Source organism: Tamandua tetradactyla, chromosome 6, assembly GCF_023851605.1.
Source record: "Tamandua tetradactyla isolate mTamTet1 chromosome 6, mTamTet1.pri, whole genome shotgun sequence".
Lineage (NCBI taxonomy): Eukaryota > Metazoa > Chordata > Mammalia > Pilosa > Myrmecophagidae > Tamandua > Tamandua tetradactyla.
The window spans coordinates 168591702-168605820 of NC_135332.1; the positions used below are offsets into that span (position 1 = coordinate 168591702).

The following is a 14119-nucleotide window of genomic DNA, read 5'->3' on the forward strand; positions in this document are numbered from 1 at the left end:
GCCTGGTTCAAGGCAGTTAAGTATCCACGAAATAGTAGAATTGGAAAGAAGGGATGTTAGTTTTAAGCCCCACTGAAGGAGATTTGATGATGAATAGCAGCTTGCTCATAAGTGAAGAATCACTAGATCTACCCCATCCTTGGCTTGCTGTCCCATAAAATGGAGATACTATAGCATCTACTTGGTGAGTGTGGTTGAGGTTAGCAGTCTGGGCTTTGGTGACACGGGTCAAATCCCAGTTCTGTTGTTTGCTGGCTCTGGACAAGTGAGCCTCTGTTTCCTGGTCTGTAAAATGTGAGTAGATAACCGTACCCACCTTGAAGTTTGAATGAGACAATGAATGTAAAGCTTAGCAGCTGGCATACGGCAAGTGCTCAATAAAGCATAGTGCCAGTGTCATCATCACAGCACTATTGTGACAACTGAGTTGAAATTATGCATGCAAATAGACTGGTAAACATGCAAATAGGCTGGTTAAACTTACATTCTGAAATGTAAGTTCCTGGATGGCAGGGAATCCGTGCATACCCTAGCATCTAGCCCAGAGTAGCTGTTTGGTTTACATTGTTGCTTGAATGTTGAATGAGTCATGATGACAATGATGTCATCTGTGCCCCTCACCCCAAAGTATCTGTTAAATACACCTGGGGGTGGGGTGCCCTACAGCCCAATTGAATGATGTTTTGTTTTCTTTTGGCCCCGCCTTCCAGGTCATTTCCCAGACCCTCTCCCCAACCTGGAACCAGATGCTGGTATTCAGTGACCTGGTGCTGCACGGAGACCAGCGAGAGCTGCTGGAGTCCCCGCCCCACGTGGTGGTGGAGCTCTATGACAGCGACGCGGTGGTAAGGGTCCCCCAGGGCAGTGCGGCTGCACCTCGTCACCACATTGAACTAACTTACTTTATTATAGCATGGACTGGTCAGGACTCTGGACATGCCTGGAGGCAAATCTGGTCTAGGAAAATGATGATTTACAGAACCAGGAAAATTGATGATGAGTGATTATTTCACTAAAGAGTTTTCACTTCAATTTCCCCTTTAAATTGCGATTAAAATGGAATCTGGTTTACAAAAGGGCACACACTTCTTTGAGTCTGTGATCCTCATCATATACAGCAACTGCAGCTGCCCCATCCTACAGCTTGTTCTAGGTCTTAACGCTGCTTAATATAAATGCCCATGCCATTTGAGAACAGGAAGTTTTTAGTCATCTCATCTGACTGGGAACTGTCACTGACTCAGCCTTTATAACTGGGACTTTTTTTTTTAATTGCATCCAAACCCTGCAACAATGCATTCATCTCCCTTTTTTGCCACGATGAAAACCAAACCTCTTCTCCTCCAGAGATGTTTGTGTTCTGAAAGCTTGCATAGATTCAGTAGCTTACTGTAGAATACTTTTTCTAAGACAAATATACTTCTTTTGATTAAGGAGACTGAGAGGAATGGCAAAGACCTTATTTGTTTTCTTTGATGTCTCTATGACCACAGGAGGTTATAGAAGCAAAAATATATTAAGTACAACAGTTTTTCCAAGAAACTTTCCCTACTCAGGCCACCCGTGGAGCCCAGGCCTTGGTCCAGGGTCAGTTGGGAAATGGGATGTAAGAATCATAAAACAGGAGCAGGGACCCCACAGGGCATTAAGGGAGCATTAAGCCCACATTGAATCCAGAGAGGCCAAATACCTTGCTCAAGGTCCCAGCTAGCTGGAGGCAGAACAAGGGTTCAAACACAGGTCTCCTGTGCCTGTGGGTATATGTGGTTCGTGTGGCCATATCAACTTAGACTTATACGTGGTTCTCCGTGTCGCTCCTTCTCGTGGACCCTGTGTCCCCGTGTCTTGGTTGGGGCTAAATGTATGTATTTATGGAATATGATTTTACTGTTTTGCATGCAATACAGATTTTCTGTAGAGAAGGTCGCAAAACAAATACCTTCTCAATTTTTTTCCTAACAATTTGCTTCCGATCCTAAGTATTTATTTGTTAACTGAAAACCATTCACAGCAATCAAGTATCTCCAAAAGCTCCTGCTAAACCGACTGGCTGGACTGCACCAATTTCCCTCGGCTGCCCCCTTTGCTTTCCAGAACCATGTCCAGACCTGCATTCAGTGATGGTTTCCCAGTCTCCACCCCAAGCCAAACCCATCGTAGAAAAATCAAGCTTACAATCCTTGCATATAAAGAGAAAACGAAATGTGGGAGAGAAAGAAAATAGGAATGGTTTGGATTTGTACTTTTCTCCTCCTAAGATATGTGTGGAGATGCAAAAGATTTCCTTCACACCTGTGGCTGCAGCTAAACGGGGCCCACCACCTGAGAGTGGTGATCAGATGATTAGATCATCTGACTCTCCTGGCCCCAAGGTCCCAGACTATAGGCTTGTTCCCTAATTAGGCCTTCTGGCTCTGTCAGAAAGGAATTCATGGTTGGCAAATTGGCTGCTTGGGTTTCTGTTTACACTTCTGGTTCCAGGCTTAATTGACTTAACTATTCCCAGCAGGGTCCATGAAAGAATTGTTGGGCAGATCCATCAGCTTTTTCTATCCGGCTGCCCTAACTCCACCCAGACCAGAACAGGTCTGACCTCTCCGGTGGATACCAGTGGGCAGCTCTGTGTGTTTGCAAGTGTAGCTAAACCTAAACCACATTTCCACCACCAACTTCTTCCTGCAGCTGGGAACGCAAGTGGGTTCATGTGTCCAAAGGCAATAAAGCAGCATGGCTGCTGAGATGGGCATGTCTTTGGACTGCAGAGGCCAGTCATCCCTCTGCTTTCACTCAGTCGTGTGTAATGAGTGCCTGCCATGCGCCAGGGCACACAGCAATGAATGAAGCAGGTAACATGCCTGCATGGAGCTGACCTCCTGCAGTCCCAGAAATAAAGAGCAAGGTGGAGTGATGTTTCCTGGGGGAACTTGGACCCAGCCTGGGGTTAGAGGCAGGAGGTGGCTCCAACAAATGGCTCCTAAAGAAACTTAAGGCCCATATACATACCTCTGAAGATATTTATATATCCTCTTTTGCTACCAAGAAAAGTGGGCAAACTTCCCCTTTACTTAAACATATTGACCCTAATCATCATGGTCACCACTATTATCATACTACCATGTACTGGGCACTTATTGTATACCTGTCACTGAAAATCACATAGATGATTAGATTTGGTCCTCATGGCCCTATGGAACAGGTATTATTTTTATCCTTTTTTTTTTCAGCCATGAGGCTCAAATGTTTGAGTAACTTCCCTAAGACCACAGAGCTAGAAATGGAACTCAAAATTCAGTTTTTCTGGATCCCAAAGCTCATGTCTCCAACTGCAGTGATGCCCTACCTTGGAGTTCCTTCAGAACAGTTGATGGCACCTATTTTTTTCCTTTTCCTGTTCATGTCTATCTTGGATGGACATTTTAACTTTACCCTGCTGAGCCAACATGTTGAGCAGAGAGATGCCCCCTTAGATAACCTTGGGCCAGGAAGGTCCTAATGCTCCAGTGACCATTTTAGAGTTTTCTCTGGGAGCCTGAATGGATTTCAGTGCTCCCCAAGTCTGTGGAAAGGGTTAAGAGGGGGTTGGCAGAGGTAGAGGATGAGACAGTGGGCAAGAGGCAGGCACTGATGTTAGCATTCTTGTGAAGATTATTTGCAAAATCACATTGTGTGGGCAGAACCAGGTACACTAACAATGAGGGGACAGAAGTTCATTTCTTTCTGCCCTAGGGGAAACCAGAATATTTGGGTGCCACAGTGGCTGCCCCTGTTGTGAGGCTGGCAGACCAGGACTATGAGCCACCCAGGCTGACCTATCACCCCATCTTTTGTGGGAACCTCTCTGGAGGAGACCTCCTTGCTGTATTTGAACTTCTGCAGGTAAGTCTTCAGGTATACCTGCCCCAGACATCTGTCCAGTCTGTCTGGTTAGAGAAGTGGCCTTGCTAGAGGGGCTACTTCAATGAAAACCATGCCTTGCCCCTCTCTGCTTTCCCTCTTCTGGAAGTTTTCTTCTGGGGTTCTGGACTATCCCCAGAGCCCCTATGTTACAAATCTGAGTCCCAGGAGGAACAATCATTGCAGATTTGACCCACAATGCTTGTGCCTCCATATGTGCATTTAATTCCCTGAACTTCACCTATCCAGACCACGAGAGAATACAAAGGAGGAAGGGAGCAAACATTTGTGGGGCTCTTACCAGGAGCCCCACGCTGTGTAAGCGGTCTCACTTACTCTTCCTCACACCCGACCTGCCCTGATCCAGCTATGGTAAGGCTTATTATTCCCGACATCTGCTTCCTGACAGCTGACTTCATAGAGGAAGCATTATGTAGCCTAAGAGATACAATTCATTAGGGTTTCGTCAGGACACTCCTCATTTGATTACTTGTTCAAAAAGTAATTTGATCATCAGCATGACTTGCTTAGCATTCAGTCTCGTACATGCTGAGAAGACTGGGGCTGGAAAATGCCTTCATTTGTCACCAGCTGCTTTCAGCTTTCATCTGCAGAGGGCTTCCTTCAGACTCTCCATCTCCATTATGGAAACACTTCCCTGTCTTGGGAGAAGGATCTAGTGCCTTGGTTCTTTTCTGCCCCAGAGTGAATTCCTTATCTTTCTTTCCTTCCCCTACCCACGCTAGCTCTCCTCCTGACCTACCCATCCTAGTTCTTAGCCCCATGTCCTCCTCTGGCTTGAAAATGCAGTCAGTTTTAACTCTTCACCTGTCTATCCCTGTAGCCAGACCATTCCCACTGATGGCTCCTTGAACAGTTCTCACCTTTTCAGTTCCCACAGGCTCTGTTTCTCATTGGGTTTTTGTATCGACCTCTGCTGGTGCACTGCCCCCTATCCTCCTCCTTTGCACATCATGGCCCACATTCCAACCAGAGTGACCTTCTCAGGACCCAAGGTGGACCGTACCACTCTCCTCCTCAAAAATCATCTGTGGCTCCTGCTTTTTATCTGCGAGAACATTTCCCAAAGTCTGTTTTGTGTAACACCAACCCCTCCGAAAGAAAAGAAAGTTTGAGAAATGCTGCATTTACATCTCTCTTGGGGATTTGAAATGTTTATTTCCATGGTAAAGACTCAGAAGTCCTGCAATAAAGAAAGTTTTTTAGCTTCTTTTCTGAAATCCAATACTTCCTAAATGTGTTTGACTACAGAACTTTTTTTTTTTTTTTTGGCATGATAACTGTTAATATTTCCAGGAAGAGAAAATCTGGCCCTTAAGAAAATGTCAAATTTCCATAGCCTGGCTTTTAAGATCTAAAATTTGTCTTCGAACCACTTTTTCAGCCTTGCATTTCAGCATATCACTCTAAAAACAGTATATGCCCTGTTTTATGCAAGACTACTCCAAGTTCTCTGACCTCACCACACAAATTTACTCCTCTGCTTTTAGTCATGATGTTACCCCATTATGACATGTCTCCACCTTCCCTCCCCCAAACCCACCCTACTTATCCATCATGAAAATGTGGATTATCAAAGCTCAGAACAAGAGACGACTTCTCAAGGAAGTTTTCTACATCCCCTCTTAATCAGAATGAAATGTTCTTTCCCCATCCACAGCACTTTGCCTCTTCTTCTTTTACAAATCAACCAACCAACCAGTCAATCAATTTTTTTCTTTCTCGTGAACTTTTTCTTCCACCATCATATTTCCTTCTGACTCTGACCCTCCTGCCTCCCTGTTATAAGGACCCTTGTGATGACATTGATCCTACCCAAATAATCCAGGATCCTCTCTCCTTATTGAGATCCTTAATCACATCTGCAAAGTCCTTTGTCACAGGTACTGGGCATTACAACGTGGACGTGCTTGGGGAACTACACATCTGCTGACCACACTTGCTGACTCCTAGAATTGTCTCCTTACGTTTCTTAGGGATCATGCACTACACACCTCCAGAAGGGGCCATTTTCATTTGGTCTTTGTGCCTGGCACCCCCTGGAATTGTACAGCACGCAGCCTTCATGGACTTAGGTGGCAACCCTGCCTTCTTAGAACCCGCTCTTCTCTCTCTTTCACCTTTCTTGGGTTCTTTCCTTCACCATCATATTAGGGCTCTCTGATTTTTCATATTTTAATCTCTCTGTCTTTGTGGTGTAGACTTAGGTAACCCTATTTCCTTTTTGTCTTTAACCAAAGTTTCTATTAATTTGAAAAACTGAGACATTCTTCCCTCTAGCTTGGCACTCATTAAATCATCTCATTAGAGTGTGAATTAGGTCACTGAAAGTTTCAGGCACCATCTCAGTCAGGGGCCAGTGGAGAAAAGCAGGCTGTCCTTACATATTATTAAGAATTCTAGCAGATACCCTGCGTAATCCTGGAAGAGACTCTCGGCAGATGAATAACTTTATCGTGGAGGTCACTTATCTCTCCTGGTAGTTCAGGGCAGCAAGTCGGCATGTTCTTTATTCCTGCTGCTGTTGGAGTCGCCGTATCTGCTGCAATGTGAGCTCAGCGAAGCTCTTCAGCCTCTTTGGCTTCGCCATCATCTCACTGTTTGACTTTGGCTCATTAGATTGCCTGGGTTGGCAATTATTTTCTTTTAGCATTTTGAAGACATCAGTTCATTGTTTGGACTTATCTTGTTCCTACTGAGCGTTGGTTATCATTATTATTGTTCTCTAATGAGTGATCTGTCTTTGTGTTGTCTTTTCTCATTCTCTTACTGTTTTTAAGACATTTTTCTTTATTGTTGGCTTTTAGCCATTTTACTATGTTCTGTAAAAAGGGAATTTCTTTGTTTTTAACCTGTTTGGGGTTTGTAGAGATTCTTAAACTGTGGTTTTCAATTAGTTTTAGAAATTCCCTGATAGTATCTATTCAAATATAGCTTCTGTTCCATTCTTTCCTCCTCTCTTCTCTCTTCTCCTCTTCTCTCTTGTGACTCCGATGACATATATGTTACACCTTCGTGCTGTATGCTCTATGCCTCTCTTGGTCTTTTCTGTGTTTTGTGCCCTTTTGTTTCTCTGAGCCTTTTTCTGTAGGTCTTTAATAGTGGCCTACTCACTCTCTCTAAGCCAACTCTGCAAGTGAAATCATTGCCCTCTCCCCTATGTGGGACATGACCTCCAGAGGTGAAAGTCTCCCTGGCAGTGTGGGAGATGACTTCTAGGGATGAATCCGGCCCTGGCACCATGGGATCAACAATTCCATCCTGACCAAAAGGGGGAAAAGAAGTGTAACTATTAAAGTAACAGTGGCAGACAGAGTTCAAATAGAGTCCAGAGGCTACTCTGGAGGTCACTCTTATACAAGCTTTAGTTAGACATTGGTACCTATCATGACTTGCCAAACCCCAACCAGGACCATTCCAGCCGATCCTAAAGAACACCCAGGGCAATATGTAAGATGCCTCAATGGTTCCATGCACTAGTGTAACTTGCCAGAAACCTACAACCTCCAGGTGGGTCCCTGGACCAGATAAGTCCTGAAACCCAGAGAGCCCAGTCTCTCCAGGACATCAGCAGCTCCATCTCCCTACCCCAAATTACTGACAGACCCTTCCAACGTGAAAAAGTTAGAATAGCTATAGCCCAAACACCCCTAAAGAGATGGGTAGAAAGATCAAAGGTGATGGTGGAGTTATACAGAGAAGATAGGATTTAACAAATGAATATAATTGTTGAATCGTTAAATTGATATCTCTTTTAGTCTCCAGTATCTTAGAGCAGCTAGAAGTAAAAACCTAAAATTGTGGAATTGTAACCCATGTCAAACTCTGAAATATGTTCTACAACTAATTGTGGTGCTTTGTTTTGAAATTTATTGCTTTTTTTTTTTTTTTTTTTTTTTTTTTTTTTTTTTTTTTTTTTTTAAGGAAAGACAGAGAGAAGGAAGGAAGGATAGAAGGAAGGAAGGGAGGAAGAAAGGGAAACATCTTTTAAACATTTTCTTGTTTTATTGTATTTTGTTTCTCCGTTTTTGTTACATGGGCTGGGGCCGGGAATCGAACCGAGGTCCTCCGGCATAGCAGGCAAGCACTTTGCCCGCTGAGCCACCGCGGCCCCTATTGCTTTTTTGTATATGTTATTTTTCACAAAAAAGAAAAAAAGTCAATTGTGATGATAAAAAAAAAATAGTGATCTATCTTCCAGTTCACTCGCTCTGCCTTCTGTGCACCTGATCTTTTCTTAAACCCAATTACTTAGTTCTTCTTTCCAGTGACTGTATTTCCAGCCATACAATTTCCATTTTTTTCTTTTTTTTATTATAGTTTTCAGTCTCCATTGAAACTTATTTCCTTGAACAGATTAAGCTTTTTCTTTTTAAAGTTCATATCTGATTATTACGTTTATAAATTCCCTATGTGTGTGTTTCTTTGACTTGTTGCTTCTCTTGGTTTTTTATCATATTGTCTTATCTCTCTGGTTATGTTTCATTGCATGCTTGACACGGTATGTAAAAGCACATGCAGAAAATTTGAGCCTATCCTGATGTTACTTTTCTCTAGAAAAGATTTAAATTTGCTTCTGAGGAAGCTTGGGGTGCTAGCAATCTTAGATAATCTGAATCAACCAGAAATTAAGATGATTTAAAGTTGTGTTCTGATCTTTGCAAAGATCTGTCTGCTTCCAGTTCACCTTTCCTCCTAGGTGACTTAATATGTTCCAGAAGGTGCTTTGCATGCTGTCTCAGCAGTTCCTCACCGCAACCCTATGTGTTCACTGTTGTGCTGGTTTGAAAGGATGTATGCCCCTAGAAAAGCCATGTTCTAATCTAAATCCCATTTCATAAAGGCAGAATAATCCCTATTCAATACTGTATGTTTGAAACTGTAATCAGATCATCTCCCTGGAGTTGTGATTTAATCAAGAGTGGTTGTTAAGCTGGATTAGGTGATGACATGTCTCCACCCATTTGGGTGGGTCTTGATAAGTTTCTGGGGTCCTATAAAAGAGGAAATATTTTGAAGAATGAGAGATTCAGAGACAGCAGAGCAGAACGACCTAGCCACGAAAAGCAGAGTCCACCAGCCAGCGACCTTTGGAGATGAAGAAGGAACATGGCTCCTGGGGAGCTTCATGAAACAGGAAGCCAGGAGAAGAAGCTAGCAGATGATCCTGTGTTCACCTTGTGCCCTTCCAGATGAGAGAGGAACCTTGACCGTGTTTGCCATGTGCCTTTCCAGACGAGAGAAAAACTCTGACTGTGTTCACCATGTACCCTTCCACTTGAGAGAGAGACCCTGAACTTCGTCGGCCTTCTTGGACCAAGGTATCTTTCCCTGGATGCCTTAGATTGGACATTTCTATAGACTTGTTTTAATTGGGGCATTTTCTCGGCCTTACAACTATAAACTAGCAATTTATTAAATTCCCCTTTTTAAAAGCCATTCCGTTTCTGGTATATTGCGTTCCTGCAGCTAATAAATTAGAACTGTCATTATCTTCATATGATAAATGATGGAACTGAGACTCAGAGGCACCGAGTGACTTCTCCAAGTTCACACAGCTTCTAAGTGATGGAGCACAAGCCTGGTCCCTAACCACTGTGCTGAATAAGAGATGTGAAAGAAGTACAGATGATGGACTGATGGAGATAGAGAAAGGAGGAAGGCTTCTGAGAGTCAGTGGTTTTCTTCAGCTTGATGGGCAGGACTAGGGCCATGTGTCCCTGAGTTGTGGGTGCCTCTGTATGTCTGCACCTTAGATGCCTCACCTGCCTCACCCTAGTCCTTGCCCTGTAGCTGGGACTCGGTTAAAAGCCTACTATTTTCTCTCCACTGGAATACTAGAGGAGTCTGGCTTTTGGACCTGCTTATTCTGCCCACCCCCAATTCTTAACAGTTTTACCTTCAAAATGATTTTATTTTTCCCTGGCCCAGGTGTGGAGTAACTGCATATCATGTGGGGGTTTTTTGTTGTTTTTTGGGGTGCATGGTCCGGGAATTGAATCTGAGTCCCCTGCGTGGCCGGCGAGCATTCTACCACTGAACCACCGTGTCATGTGGTTTTATAGGTCCAGAGCCAACCCAGTCCCCCATGAAAAAGCTGTATCTTGGCTGGGAGCAAAGTCACCCAACCTCTACCATTCTGTGGGATTTCAAGCACTTTGGGAGCAAAGCCTTTTCCAGGCATTTCCCAGGCCAACATTCCAGCATAAGGATAAGGAAACATGTGGTGCTTTTTAAAAGCACACCCAGAGGCAGCCTCTTCAATGGCCCCATCACAGCAGTTTTGAGGCTTTTCCTTTAAAGACAGAGGAGCAATTCGTTTTCCCAATGAAGTGATGTTTTGCAGATCAAATTGCTCACCTCTTCAATGCCAAGCAGTAATGAATATGTGTCCTCATCATTTCTCTGCTCCTTCATCTGACCGGGCTCATCTGCAGCTTATCTCGTGACTATTTGGCATTTGCAGTGCCTGTTCTTTTCACTTCTATGTTTTCTTATAATTAGCTTAACCACATCTGCTACTGCCAACTAGAATATGTCTGTGAAAGAGAAATGGTGATATGTTTGTGCTTTGCAGATTTTGATGAGCAATTAGGCTTTTTCTAGCACATGAAACAGGAGGAGTTAATGTGTCAGTCAGTCAATAAACATTTATCAAGAACATGCTGTATATGGAGCATTGCTTGAGGGACTCAGTGAATGAAAATGAAGTAAACAAAGGCTTCCTGTTGGTGAAGTCTCTGGAAATTGTTCAGGCTGGAAAACAACCCCAGTGAGGAGAGCTTCCTGCTTCAAAGCAATGTTTAATAGAATGTTCGACTCCAGAGGGGCTTCGGGCATCATCTGGTCCAGTATCTGAGGCTCAGAGAGGGCAAGTGCCTTGTGCAGGGTCACACAGCAGAGCCCAGTTTCCTGATTCAACCATATATCACTCAGCCTCTGCATTCACAGGACTTAGGGGCAGGGATAGCTGCAGTGGCTGGGATGAAACCAGGCAAGGCTCTTTGAAAGACAGATGTCTTGATACAGGTCTTGGAGGCAGTGAGGGATTGTGCACACAGTAAGAAAGATCCTTTCCTTAGAGGAACTCTCTGAATGCTTTGCGTGAGATTTTAATAAAGCAGAACGATTGTCTTCTGGCAGTTTTGTTAACCCAAATCACAAATGAAGTGATAACTTTCACCCTGGAGTTCTGCCTTTAAAAGACTTCATTTTCTGTTTCACTGATTAAGATGTAGTCTCTGCTGTGATTTTAAATACGAATCTCTTTTTGTGGTTGTTCATTAAAGTTTTTCTGGCGATCTTGACAAGCCAGAAGAGGGGAACGGCTAAGGCTTAAAGGTTCTGTGTCCGAGCTGAGCTCCTTCTCCCTTCCACTGCTGCAGGTTCTGTGCGATCTTATCAGGTCATGAAGATTTATCTGTATGTCTTTGTGATTCTCTCCTCTATACAGCGAGCTTCCAGAAAGGTGTCTTATTAATGTCTTGGGGGCATAACAAATGCTCAATGTTGATTGAACTGGCGAACTAATCCATTTGTTCACAATAAATAAGTACATGTGGTAAAATGCAGGGTCCTTGTGACACTTCAACCTGGAGACGTCTTTGTTAACCAAACTGTGAACACTTACTGCTGAGGTGACAGCCGGCTCCTGTGAGTCTTCCTAGCTCCTTCTCTCCCACCTTCTAACCGACTGGTTTTGTGCGGCAGGTCCCTGCCTCCGGGCCGCAAGGGCTGCCTCCCATCGACCAGCCAGACGCGGCTCAGATCTACCCTGTTCCTGCCAGCATCCGGCCGGTGCTGAGTAAATACCGAGTGGAGGTACGGCGCGGAGAAGGCCCCGAGTCGCTCTTCAGGGCTAAGGGGCCGCACTCCTCCCTTCGCTGCACGTGGGGTGCGATGGAAGGGCGGGAGACCCGGAGACCACCCCGGCCCAGCTCGCTCTTAACCGGAGGGAGCCCTCAGGGAGGGTGGCTCTTCGCTGCAGCGGGTCTCGTTTGCCCATGCCGAAGCCCGGGCAGGCATGGGGCTGTGCGCCCCTCGCCCACCTCCCCCTTGAGTGGCAGCTCCGCTGGGCGTCTCCGCAGGTCCTCTTCTGGGGAGTCCGAGAGATGAAGAAGGTGCAGCTTCTCTCCGTGGACCGACCTCAGGTTCTCATTGAGTGTGGGGGCCAAGGAGTCAAGTCCTGCGTGATCCAGAGCTACAGGAGCAACCCCAACTTCAGCAGCCAGGCGAAGACCTTCGAAGTGGTGGGAGCCGCGACCCCCCCCCACCCTCCGCCCGACCCTCCACCCCCACCCCCGCTCACCCCCTTCTCTTCCCACCACGGGGCCCTGTCCTTGGTTAACTTGGCTTGGGGAGATGTCTGGGAATTTCAGATGTCCACTGCCTGCACGAAAGAGTGGTGTAATTTAGTAAGAGGCCATAATTTCAGAGTGGGATCAAACAAATCTTTGTTTTGTATTATTATTATTATTATTATTATTATTATTATTTTGCATTGCTTTGCTTCATTTGTAAAGGTTTCAAGTGCAGAACACACTGTAACTCCAAGGAGGTTGGCAAAATAATGCCTGGAACAGTGGTTCCCAAAATGCGTTCCCAGTTCAGCAGTATCATCTGGGGAAGCTTGTAAGAAATGCAAAGCCTTAGGCTCCCTCCAGTTCTACCAAACGAGAAATCTGGGGGTGGGGCCCAGAATCTCTGTTTGAGATCTGTATGAGGTGATTCTCATCCACTGTAAATTTGGGGGCCCATTGGCCTAGCAATTACCCTAAGGAGACTTATTTTAATGATTAGATTTGTAAAAAAAATCCTTTGTACTTAGCATGGCAGTAGTTTACAAATAAACATGGGCTTCTAAAGTGATGTTTTGGGAGCACCTGTGCTTTTGTTTACTTCAACATTTCAACATTCCCTTGGAATACTTCTTGTGCTTTTATTAGGAACAAATTATGAAGACAAAGTTTGCTTTGTCCAACCCATTCAGGGGCAAAGGACACATTCTAAATTAACGAAGACTAGAATTAATGAACATGCAGTGCTTGCAAACCTCTCACATCAGGCTTCACAGAGCCTCAGGGACCACTCAGCAAGTGGGCAGGGCCCAGACCCCCAGCTCCATTTTTAGTGGCTTGACTTTCATTGTTTCCTATATTAGGCCTGGGCAAACTATCATTTGAAGTAAGGGCTCTGAAGTAAATAATGAAAACAAAAGAGATTTGAAAAATACTTCCGTAGAGAATTTAGAAGGCTGCCACTTGCAATCTAAACCTGAGTGGAATTGTTAATAAGCCATCCCTCATATTTTGGGTAATTACTCCTTGGGTCAGGAGGACAATGAAGACTTCTCCAAAGTGTTTTGCAAACTGTGGGGGTGGGGGGCATGACCTGGAGGGAGGATGTGTCTCTGAAATAGATGAACTAGAAAGAATGGCAAGGCATGGACGAAGGGGGGATGGGTGCTTGACAGGCTTTGGTCCTGACGCACAGACCACCCCAAGAAGTACCCTCCCTTTCCTCCTTCTCTGCCCCCAGGAGCTGCCCGAGAATGAGCTTCTGCACCCACCCCTGAGCATCTGCGTGGTGGACTGGAGAGCTTTCGGCAGGAGCACACTCGTGGGCACCTACACCATCAACTGCTTGAAGCAGTTTCTGTGCAGACCCAGGGAGCCCCCCACTCTCATCTCTCAGGTGGATGGAATCCAGGTTGAGCCAGGTAGGAGGATCCTTTTGGATTTTGGAGCTGCACAGGAAGGTAGCGGTGCCTACACCTTGTGTGCTGTGGAACCTGGCACAAGGAACAGGCCCAGGCCCCTCTGCCTTCTCTAGCTGCCAAACTCTTACTTTAAGACTCAAGTCAAGGTTAACTACTCTAAGAACACTTCCCTGAACATTACTTAAGCTCCTCCTGCCTCCATTCCTTGACATTTTACTTGGTTTTGTGCTTGAATTCATTTTGTTTTGGTTTGTTTTGCATATCAGTTGCAGAGAGTTGGGTTAATTGCACTTCTCAGTTCATGCTGACTTGTTAACACTGATGTGTTCAAGGCTTCTTTCTCATTATATCCATCCCTCCCCACCCAATGTCTTATTCCCTGTGCCTAATCTTAATCCCTTCTCCACTATAGATCCTGAACCACTAACCCTTGCAAAATATGTGGAGCTATCTTGTGTGTTTAGTTTGTGTAAATGGTATGGTGCT

General features: G+C 44.9%; 1 protein-coding gene across 1 annotated transcript in view; it reads left to right on the top strand.

The window, feature by feature from the left end:
- FER1L6 (fer-1 like family member 6) overlaps positions 1 to 14119 on the top strand; it is a 178839-nt gene that overhangs the window by 111634 nt on the left and 53086 nt on the right. The window contains exons 21-25 of the mRNA XM_077167599.1: positions 711 to 845; positions 3727 to 3876; positions 11626 to 11736; positions 12003 to 12164; positions 13453 to 13633. Of these exons, the coding sequence (XP_077023714.1) occupies positions 711 to 845; positions 3727 to 3876; positions 11626 to 11736; positions 12003 to 12164; positions 13453 to 13633 (739 nt within the window). The remainder of the gene's footprint in view (positions 1 to 710; positions 846 to 3726; positions 3877 to 11625; positions 11737 to 12002; positions 12165 to 13452; positions 13634 to 14119) is intronic.